At 35.9% G+C, this 12488-nt stretch overlaps 1 protein-coding gene and 1 long non-coding RNA gene across 2 annotated transcripts; one reads left to right on the top strand and one right to left on the bottom strand.

The window, feature by feature from the left end:
• Nucleotides 1-2051: 2051 nt before the first annotated feature.
• LOC130050603 (mucin-2-like) lies at nucleotides 2052-8164 on the top strand. Its single transcript, XM_056150847.1, has 2 exons — nucleotides 2052-3236; nucleotides 8019-8164. The coding sequence occupies exons 1-2, from the start codon at nucleotides 2111-2113 to the stop codon at nucleotides 8162-8164; spliced, it is 1272 nt and encodes a 423-aa protein (XP_056006822.1). The 5' UTR covers nucleotides 2052-2110.
• A 2106-nt stretch (nucleotides 8165-10270) lies between these two features.
• Nucleotides 10271-12466, bottom strand: LOC130050408 (uncharacterized). The gene is made up of 2 exons (XR_008798845.1): nucleotides 12112-12466; nucleotides 10271-10508 (listed from the first exon to the last, which is right to left on the bottom strand). It is a non-coding gene; the product is annotated as an uncharacterized LOC130050408 (long non-coding RNA).
• Between the last annotated feature and the right edge of the window lie 22 nt (nucleotides 12467-12488).

Below are 12488 nucleotides of genomic sequence, written 5' to 3'. Positions count from 1 at the left end.
TATTGTATGACTCTCGGAGCGTAGGGGATGGAAAATAATTTTTATTTATTGTAAGAACTGGGCAATTCGTGTTTTCAGTAAAATTGGATTTAAATATCCTTGTTTATTTCAGCTTACCACTCTATACAGTGGAATAACTGGATTTAAAAGGATTGAAGTGACTATCATTCAGTAAGTATCAACACTTTAGAGTCGATTATACGATCGGAGTTAAGAGAAATGTTTGGTGAAAGAAGAAACGTCAGTTTTATGTTTGTTTTATGTCCCATCTAAAATTTTCTGCTCACATTGAGAAGGCAACAGCTTTCGGTGAAGTACCACAGATATAGATCTAAGATTGGTGCACATGGCTGTTGCAGTTAGAGTTTTTCTAACGTCTTGTACGGCTCAACTCCTTAATTTTCAAAGTCATGTCTGAAAGATACGCTACTCTCACTTCTAAATGCTAAATGTTTGAAAAATGGCCAATCACTATCAATGTTTACGTATTGTGTTTGACGCTCGAACTCAAGGTTTTCCGATTACTTATTGCTAGCAACTGAGCCACCTCACCATCTTACTTTTATTCATTAATCCTTAATTTCAATAGAACTAATTACCTTCATAGTTTAACATTTATGATTTTACATTCTCATGATTTAGTGTGTTAATCATTGACGTTAAACCGTGAATCTATAATATATTTAACAAACCATTCTGGAAGATTCCACAAGGAAATGAGTCTATACATTATGCGAGGTTAATCTTAATAAATAAACGGAACAAAATTACAAAGATATCAGTTACATACCCTAACCAATTTAGAATAACGAAAATGAATAAAGTTAATAACACAAGTTAAAATTGATTTAAAAAAAAATGTAAATTCATCTCAAAAGAAATTTGCAAAAGCAAAATATTAAGAATTCTATTAAGGTTATTCGATATTTGCAAATAAGTAAATGCGCAATATAGCTGTCCTCAAAACACACAGTAATGCCTAAGGGTAATAGCAAGACAGGATTTATCAATGAATTGTTGAGAAAATATTAGAACATGACAAAAAACATTAGAACACACTCTGTATTTCAGGTTTGTTGTCATCTATGCTGCCTACGATGTAGTTGTCGATAACAGCAACATTGAACAATCTCAAAGCGACCTGACGATAATCATTCATCAGTTGGTTATTAGTCAGAAAAGCTTGACATATAGTGAGGTCGAGTATACAGTGGATGAGGTGGAGTTCATAGACACCAACAACAACGTACAAAGTAAGCCATTTCAAGTTGTTTAGATAATAATGTATATTAAGAGAGTTATCCATATTAAGGGACCTCTACATATCAACGGAGTTATCCATACTGAAAAGAGAAGTATTCACAATGAAAAGGTTCTAGACACTAACTTACCAACATGACGGGAGTTCTTATCAAGGACATTCTGCATATCAAGGAAGATCTCAATATTGAGGTAGATCTCCACATTGAAGAAGTAAAGAATAGAGGTATCAATATTAATGGAGTCGATATGCTCTAATCAGGTCAACTAAAACATGCATTGACCTCATCAAAAGGCTTTGATTGTTCAGAAACTTTGACTTTTATACCTAGATTTAGATAGATAGTAGGTCGATGAAAATGTAAAACAAGTAACATAAAATGAAAATAAATACCATTCTAGATGTTCAGATTATATCAAAAGATGTGACCTACAACTGTATCTTCTTTACTTTCACATTGGCATATTCTCTATATACCAATTTAGATATTTTAAAATCAAAACACGGAGAAGTAGGTGGATTTTACATGTACCTAAGACTTTTGCAAGATAGCAATAAATAGTGTGTTTTCATTCTTTGACAGAGTTCGAGCGTACCTCTGATATTTGCAACATATTCACGGCTATTTTATCTTGTTCTGCTGGAGTATGCACGGAAGTTGGAAATGATGTCAAATGCATGTAAGATTTCATATATATGATTAACCTACATTTTCCCTGATTGACATTGATCTAAAAGAAAATTAACAAAATAGCCTTCCTCTACAGGAATGTTACCACAACAGATCTGACAACTTCAACAGAATTTTCAACAACAACAGAACTTCAAACAACAACTGAACATTTAACAATGACTGAACCTCCAACATCGACTGAACCGTTAACAACGACTGAGCCTACAACCACAATCACAACTGAACCTCCAACAACGACTGAACCTCTAACAACAACTGAGCCTACAACCACAAGCACAACTGAATCACTGACAACAACCACAACTGAACCTCCGACAACGACTGAACCTCTAACAACAACCACAACTGAGTCAACCACAACTGAACCACAAGCAACAACCACAACTGAACCTCCAACAACAACCACAACTGAATCTCCAACCACCACAACTGAACCACTAATAACCACCACAACTGAACCACTAACAACAACTGAGCCTACAACCACAAGCACAACTGAATCACTGATAACAACCACAACTGAACCTCCAACAACGACTGAACCTCTAACAACAACCACAACTGAGTCAACCACAAATGAACCACAAACAACAACCACAACTGAACCTCCAACAACAACCACAACTGAATCTCCAACCACCACAACTGAACCACTAACAACCACCACAACTGAACCACTAACAACAACTGAGCCTACAACCACAAGCACAACTGAATCACTGACAACAACCACAACTGAACCTCCAACAACGACTGAACCTCTAACAACAACCACAACTGAGTCAACCACAAATGAACCACAAACAACAACCACAACTGAACCTCCAACAACAACCACAACTGAACCTCCAACAACGACTGAACCTCTAACAACAACCACAACTGAGTCAACCACAACTGAACCACAAACAACAACCACAACTGAACCTCCAACAACAACCACAACTGAATATCCAACCACCACAACTGAACCACTAACAACAAGCACAACTGAAACACAAACAACAACCACAACTGAACCTCAAACAGCAATAACTACTGAACCTCTAGTAACAACCACAACTGAATCTGCAACCACCACAACTGAATCTCCAACCACCTCAACTGAACTTCTAACAACAACCACAACTGAGCCAACCACAACTGAACCACAAACAACAACCACAACTGAACTAACAACAACCACAATTGAACTAACAACAACCACAACCCAACCTCCAACAACCACAACCCAGCCTATAACAACGTCTACGACCGCCAGCTCAGAGGCAGCAATCAATGGTGAGTACAATAAACAAGTTAAGGTAACTCCATACTCGCAGTTTTATCTGATACAAGTTTAAAATGTGTATTTATTTCCATTCATTAGAGTTAAAACTAATAAATTATCAAATGAAATACATAGGTCAAGTGAGACGTACATAAACAGAATCAATTTTCCTTAAACAGCGTTATTAAAATTCCACACAAACTGGTTATGACGATATAGAAGCATTCATAACAATTTCATGAAACTGTATCTTCACAAAAATACAATACAAAATGTCATACAAAATAAAGGAAATCATCGCATAATAGACTTGATAAAGAAATCAACAGAAACAGAGTTATTGTTCTTGGATTCAATATTTTGAAACGTATCATTGATTATTCATCTATAACTTTGACGTTTGAAATATTTTAATTTTAACAAGATTTTTTTTACAATAACTATAAGAAAAGACTCGTATTTGAAGAACGGCCTAACAATTGGCATAAAACACATTAGTCGACGATCTGTGCAAGTTGTTGATCCCTTATACACTCATGTATGTCTCATTAGATATCAATAGACCGATTAGAGGATGCTCACTTTGCACCCGAGATAACACTGGTTTGATCCTCGATATCGGCTGTCCGCAACATACATATGACATTTAACAAGAGTATTGACTGTTCCTTCGTTAAGCGCCCGACATTGTAAACATAAGTCATATGTCTTAACAACAGAGGATCCGTTTAACGGCTTCCGTTGACAATCGTGACTCAAAACTTATTTCCATTTCTATTTCAACGCTTAATTTTACATGACCCGTCATTATATTTTAAAATCTGAATTGTATTTCGTATCACTATTTTCCTGCGTAGTGAAATTTATCATCGGGGTTAAATTTTTGATATGTAGGAAAATGATGTTTTGACCATCGATTGATTGATTGATTGTATATTGTTTAAAGTCCCTCTCGAGAATATTTCACTCATATGGAGACGTCACCACCGACTGAAAACCTTAAAGATATGCATTTCTCTGATGCATGTAATTGGTTTCATGTTTCTAAAATTTCCTGAATTGGGAAAATAATCATGTATTCTCTGACTTATAAGATTTATTTTCTATATATCCGTTGATGAACTTCCTACATGTATATATATGTAGCAATATTCCATTATCACCCGCATGTGGTGTTTGTGTCTCTCTGCTGGTTCGATGCGCGGGGTTTATTCTGCGTGTGGTAGGGTGTTTTTTTTTATCGAGGCTGGCTACTGGCGGGCGGGTAGATGTTTCGGGGGTTTCAGCAGTCTCGTTTGAGGTCATCGTCTTGCTGGTTCTGTGGTCGTGTGATGATCTAGTGTGGTAATGCAGCTTGTATTTGGGTCGGATGCTGTCTGGTGTGTTTCTTGCCGGTTGTTTGGCCGTTCTTGACGCACAGATTTTGACTACGGGTTGCTCCGTTTGCCTGATCAAGATTTTAGACTTACGGTGGGTTTGACCTGTCAGCAGGGAATGCTTGCTCCTCCTGGGCGCCTAATATCTCATCTGATGTGTCCGGGGGTCCGTGTTTACCCGGCTTTCCATTTTATGTTCCTTAAGGAGTTATGGGATTGATCCCTGTTCCTTATCTTCACTTTTCATCAGGAAAATTCAACTATCTATAGAAATTTGTTCATAGAAATGTTGAACTAGATTTTAGAAATATCAATATCACTCAGGCTAATAATTTCGTCTGAATTTCTCTGTTAAAACTTTGAAGTCATTATTCAACAGCGGAACTAAACTCGACAAATCCCACAGAAGACGTCACTTATAGCACTAACGACGTGGATCTGACAACATCTTACGACGGGTAATAATGCAATATGAAATATGTATAGTCTTTAGAAGGGTCATATTATGGTATAGGAATTTAAGTATGTCTACCCGTCCGTTGAGAGTTTTCTTTCTCTATTTTCATTTCTCTGCAACAAATCAAGCTGAAACTTGCTGTGTATTTTATTTGTTATTCACTCTAGCCCATGTAGTACTTTTGATCCATTTTGACCTCCCTTGAAGGGGTCTTGCCCCTTGATTTTAATTTTGATATTATTTGGGGGGGGACATGAAAGCAACGGGGTTTCAATTGACTGGCTATCTAACATGGCTACGTCAACAAACAAATTCATTTGAAGCTGTGATTTTTCAGGTCCTATGGGCTTAATAGTAATTGAAGGTAAGTCTGAACACAAGTATAGTGAGAAAAGACTTAGAGAATTTTATGAATATTAAATTTATGAGACGGCGACGCAAGAATTCGGCAATGTAAAATATCAACAGTGCGTAATTTTTTTCTGTCCCTTAAATCAATGGTTTTTATAAGATGTGGATCTGTATCTCTCTGATGTAAAACTTATGCGGTACCAATTCTGATGCACCAGATGCGCATTTCGACAAATAATGTCTCTTCAGTGATGCTCAACCGAAATGTTTGAAATCCGAAATAACTATGAAGTTTTAGAGCTAAATATAGCCAAAAAAACAGCGTGCCAAAAAAGTGGAGCCAAATTCGTCCAAGGATAAGAGCTGATCTGTCCCAATATTGTGGATGTGTAGCTCTCTGATCTGTACCAATATTGTGGATCTGTAATTCTCGGATCTGTCTCAATATTGTGGATCTGTAGCTGTCTGATCTGTCTCAATATTGTGGATCTGTATCTCTCTGAACTGTCCCAATATTGTGGATCTGTATCTCTCTGATCTGTCTCAATATTGTGGATCTGTAGCTCTCTGATCTGTCCCAATATTGTGGATCTGTATCTCTCTGATCTGTCTCAATATTGTGGATCTGTAGCTCTCTGATCTGTCCCAATATTGTGGATATGTAGCTGTCTGATCTGTCCCAATATTGTGATCTGTAGCTCTCTCATCTGTCCCAATATTGTGGATCTCTAGCTCTCTCATATGTCCCAATATTTTCTTAGAGATATACAGTTCTGCAGATTCTGCGGGATAAATGACAGTTTAAAAGTGATTGAATATACATCCATCAGAGATATTATAGCTCATATGATTGATATGCGTACATACCGAGAAATCATTTGGAATGAACAACTTTGACATGTCAACAGTTTGACAGGTCAAGCGTTTGACAAGTCGGCAGATGAAGAAGTCGACTGTCTAACAAAGTCATAGAACTCACATTTAATAATTTATATTATCACTCATGTCAAACGATATCTGAAATCTATGATCCATATTCATAATTTGAAGCCTATAAAATGTTTTTGAATCCCACCGTAATTAAAACGCTTGGGCTTACCTTGACGTCACATCTAAATCATACCATTTGATATGTGAACAGTTTGGTTTGAACATATTCCATTGCCTAATTCAGATTTGATACATTTGATATGTGAACAGTTTGATTTGAACACATTTCATTGCCTAATTCAGATTTGATACATTTTGTATGTGAACAGTTTGATTTGAACACGATTCATTGCCTAATTCAGATTTGATATGTGAACATTTTGATTTGAACACATTTCATTGACTAATTCAGATTTGATACATTTGATATGTGAACAGTTTGATTTGAACATATTTCATTGCCTAATTCAGATTTGATATGTGAACAGTTTGATTTCAACATATTTCATTACCTAATTCAGATTTGATATGTGAACAGTTTGATTTCAAGATATTTCATTTGATATGTGAACAGTTTGATTTGAACATATTTCATTGCCTAATTCAGATTTGATATGTGAACAGTTTGATTTGAACATATTTCATTTGATATGTGAACAGTTCGATTTGAACATATTTCATTGCGTAATTCAGATTTGATATGTGAACAGTTTGATTTGAATACATTTCATTGCCTAATTCAGATTTGATGCAAGTTTGAAAAGCTTTGATGCCACCTTTAATCTGTAGAAAGCGTTTTCAAACTTTAAAAAAAAATAAAGATGGATACAGATTTTTCATGATGCCAAGTAGACATTTTTTACTTACATAATTTATTTTTGAAGTCTTTCCATTTTTTGCTCAATTGGTAACAAATCAAAATATTGACATTTAGAAGACGTGAAGCGTGGCAGATTATACCTTCATGTATCAACAAAAATGAAATTTATTTATATATCGTGCATAGCTCTTATATTTAGACGAATTTGACTCCACCTTTTTGGCACTCTGCTTTTTCCTATAATAGCTCTAGCAAGTTTATTGTTATTTTGGAATTCAAACGTTTCGGTTGAGCATCACTGAAAGACATTATTTGTCGAAATGCGCATCTGGTGCACCAGAATTGGTACCGTATAAGTTTTACATTATGACCCCTGGATCGAGGCCTCTGCTGTTGGACTGTTAGTCCCCGAGGGTCTCTACATCCCAGTAGATAAGTACTTCGTTACTAGCTTGAAAATACGGATGTATATTTAATTTCTGTGATAAAATTTAGAAATTCATTTCAAAATTAAGGATTATCTTCCTCATGCATAACTCTTATCCTTAGACGAATTTGACTCCACTTTTCTGACACTCTGTTTTTCCCTATAATAGCTCTAGCAAGTGTTTTTGTTATTTCGGATTTCAAACATTTCGGTTGAGCATCCCTGAAGAGACATTATTTGTCGAAATGCGTATCTGGTGCATCAAAATTGATACCGTATAAGTTTTACATTAACAAGATGAAAGGTGAAAATAACGAATATAGATCAATCTCATAACTCCTTTAAGCAATACAAAATATATGCAATGTGTTAAAATAAATGTTGAATCTGGTATAGATAATGTTCTCTCACATTTCTGTTATCATTCTTTAGTAACAGAACTGAATTCCAGTGAGGACACCTCCACAGCCTACACAGACGTGACCAGAACGGCCCCTCCCACAGGTAACACAACATTTACAGGTATCATCCCCGACAGAGATAACATAAAATTCACAGAAACCAACCCTCACAGGTAACACAAACTTTACAGGTATCATTCCTCCCAAGTAACACAAAATGCACAGGTATCATCCACTTCTACGTGAGAAGAAAAAAACCCTTGCTGTAGCCTTCAATTCGACATTTAAATCTATCGACGACGTTTTGTCTATTAACAATAAATTTCATTAACACGTTGATTCGATTTATCCCAGTGAACTTGAAATAAAGACACCACAGAGTCGTCCACTTCTGCTTCATACCTAGATATCATATTGAAAGTAGACATTAACAGCAAACTGACAACTCAACTGTATGACAAATGGGATTATTTCACTTCTCCGTCGTCCACTTCCCATATTTATGTAGCAATATTCTATCATCACCTGTATATGGTCTTTATATCTCTCAACATATTTGATACGCGAGAGTTTGTTCTGCGTATGGTCAGCTTTTAAATCGAGGCAAGCTACTGACAAACATGTTGATGATACAGGGGTTTCAACAGTCTCGATTGAAGTCAGCATTTCGCAAATTCGATGGTCGTTATAACGATCTAGTTCGTCAATATAACTTACCATTGGGTCAAATGCTGTCTGGCGTATTTCATACCGATCGTTAAGTCGTTCTTGGAACACTGATTTTGAACACGGATAACTCCGTTTACCTGATCAGGATATAGGGCTCACAGTGAGTATGAGGGGTTGACAGCGGATGCTTACTCCTCCTAGGCACCTGATCCCACCTCTGGTGTGTCCAGGGGTCCGTGTTTGCCCAACTATCTATTTTGTATTACTTATTAGAGTTACGAGATTGTTCACTGTTCGTTATCGTCACCTTTCATCAAGTTCTTTTCATATTTAGCCCTGCGTATGGCATAATCGTGGACAGAATTCATTTTTGCGATAAAGTTCTGTCGCAAATTGAAAGACCTTTTAGAATAATTCATTGGAGGTTCTCATTTTCAACTACATCAACATCACCAGTAATGACATGTCCAGCCGGACTATAGTTGAAAGAAGATGAAGAACAAGAACACGTAGGTGGATTAAGTATAAGATGGGCTATATCTAGGCACTGTAACGTTTGTTTGTAATTAACAGTTTAGATGTAATAGTAGAAGTATATTTGTAGAAAATACAGGGTGTAGACTTGAACTTGAAATAAGTTGGAATATACGACTGAAGCCTTTTATGAAGAAGAATATTGCTTATGTTGACGGAATCTATTCCTTTGTTTGTAAATGTGAGCTTAAGGAACTGGCTGTATGGTTTGGAAGGAATATCATCAATGACCCGTGCTGGTTTAAAGAGCCTGTGATTAGCAACATTCACAATCATAGAGTTCAGTCTATATCCAGGTGTTGAAAAAGCCAGGTATAGACTAACTGTCGGTTCTTGAAATAACTATGTAAAAATCCCAATGGAACATGGAACAGAATAAAGTTTTGTACGAATATGATGTGGACCTAGTTATTTGTTGACGTAAGATAAAAGTGAATCAAACATGACATCATTTATTCCATGTGTGTCCTACTCTCTATTTTGTATTACTTATATGCGTTATGAGATTGATCACTGCCTGGTATCTTCATATTTCATTTTGAAGTTGCCACAAGACTTCACGTGTTTAAAGAACATTTGAAAAACTGCATTGCTAAAATCTATTTCTCAAAATGAACCAGCTTATTACGAATGAGTGTTCGATTTATAATGTGTTTCAGATTGATTGATTGTATATGGTTTAACGTCCCTCTCAAGAATTTTTCACTCATATGGAGACGTCACTATTGCTGGTGAAGGACTGCAAAATTTAGGCTTACGCTCGGCGCTTATGGCCTTTGAGCAGCGAGGGATCTTTATGGTGCCACACTTGCTATGACACGGGACATCAGCAGGACCGCCCCTTTTACTAGCCTCTTACGACAAGCAAAGGGTGTTGAGAACGTATTACTACCCAGATCCCCACGGGACTTGTGTTTCAGAAAATATTAATGAAATTGCACATTTTAAGAAACCAAAATAACAATAGATAACAAATAAACAAAAGATCCTTGTAAATGCCAACATTCACCATCTACTAGTATTTTGTTTTATTCAGTGTAACAGGACGATTCGAGGCCACAGACAAAACAAAAGACAAAATTGGTTTTATGATTCACTTCTGTATTCGTTACATTAAAGTTATACAGTATTGATGCCTGATGCCTGGTCTTGATACAGGCACAAAGTTCCTGAACACACAGTTCCGGGATACACACAGCTCCGGAACACACACACTGTTTCCAGATACACAGTTCCGGGACACACACAGGTCCGGGACGCACACAGTTCCGGGACACACACAGGTCTGGAACACAGTTTCAAAGGAATATTTTGGGACCTACACGGAAACCAAAAAATACACACATTAACTTAACAAGCCAATAATCACATATTTCCACTTGTAGCGCTATGTTTACGCTTGAACTTAATGTTATTTAGTTAAATGAAACACACTTGATATTACATTACTTAATATCTTACAAATACTGAACATATGATCTAAACAAAAGTGAATACGGACACATGGTTACACATTACGAAAACACACATTGATGAAATAAATACACAAAGTAACACATAAAGTAATGTAACGGTCTAGTGGTTCGATCACTGGACCGTGAATTTATTTTATGCGATTACTGTTGTTGTAAATATAATTTAACAGACTCAACAGAAACAATTGTTTAATGTTGAGTATAAAAGAATATGTCGGACGATCGTTCGCGATGGACTTCAAATAATTTACTAGCAAGTAATAAAGAGATGAATTAAAGTTTACAAGGTTTATTCAACGAAATAACAAATAGAGTTTATAAATTATGGCACTGAACACAATCTAAAAAATATAGCGCAAGGCTGCAGTCGTCTATAATCCTAATAGAAATAAAATACTGTATCCCTAACAATGAATATTACAACTCACTGAAAGTCACATAAAATAGCAATAAAATTTACTTCATTCCCCCTCTTACTAAAACCTAATCATTTCTAACTTAAAATAATACCTACATCTATCTAATAAAGTAGAAAAAGTTGGAGTCCCCGTGGGGACGCCCGCTCCCTCTTTTATACCCTCGTCCAACGATTTCGTTCCAACGGGAACGGATTCCGTTGGAAATCCAACCAAAATTGTGACTGGAAAATAGTTCATATATAACTAGAATTAATATTGAACTATTAATAAACTGGAAAATAACACTAGTCTAATTCAATCTAATCTAAGTAATTAATTAATTACCTCCAAAGCAATAGTTCTGGTATTAATGCCAAAATTTACTGGAGCAAGAATATTTCGTTGGCGGATCCTTAAACAGATAGGTAAAACGCCACCGGAAATGACATATGTAACGTGCGCGGTACAACGTCAAGCAAAAGAGAAAGTAGAGATACACATAACGCGAAAAATGAGATCTGCAGCCCAATACACTATTTCACAATGGTATACATGAATAAAGCAAGGTAATTCATTTGTAAAAATACGTGTAATATGGAATCCCCGTAGAAGCGAGTGTATCTTCGCTAATTTGCAGTAATTTCTATAATGGACACACGTTAATTCTAACATACGATCCTTCAAACTGCATGATGTTGATATGTACACACAAAAACGCATTATTATGAATATGCTCAATATATCACTAGAAATATCTTGTGAATATAATGTTAGATACATTCTATAGGTTATAATCTACAGAGCTGTTTTTAATAGTTTAAATCTATGTACATTACATTGTGTGCTCGCTTCAACAAAAGTAAGAAAATACTTCATGGGGAAGTACATACATGTATAAAAATACAAAAACCTCACCGTAATATATAAACGTTAGAATTTGAAGACTATAGAAAACACAAATTTGAGTAAAGTTATCCCAGGACCATAGAATTAACAAAATGTGAACAATAGAAAACAAAACATTAATATTTATAGAAAAGTTTCTCACCTCAGAAAGCCAAGTGTCTGTATAATTAAAGAAGTTTTACAAAAATTTATAACTCAAAATGTCCGAACACCAATAAAACACGAATTCCGTGCAGCATGAGTGTAGAAAAGAATGGCTAAACCCAGAACTCAGTTATATCAGACACAGGTAAACGGGGTACCATACGGGGTAAAGATATCAACTGATAGAAGAGGCCCTGGAAAGGATAACTATGCATAAAAAATTAGTACACAAGTATATGTGACATTCACACACTACAAAAAGAAAACTGAATGATTATTTTTGTTTGGGAATACTGTGGAATCATTAGAATTCGTGGTGGATCAATTATCGTGGAATTCGTGGGTACCCCTCACTCACGAATTTACATCCTCAAC

This window comes from Ostrea edulis, chromosome 9 (genome assembly GCF_947568905.1).
Source record: "Ostrea edulis chromosome 9, xbOstEdul1.1, whole genome shotgun sequence".
NCBI lineage: Eukaryota > Metazoa > Mollusca > Bivalvia > Ostreida > Ostreidae > Ostrea > Ostrea edulis.
The sequence above is the reverse complement of the archived record's forward strand: the minus strand, read 5'-3'. Positions and strand labels throughout refer to the sequence as shown.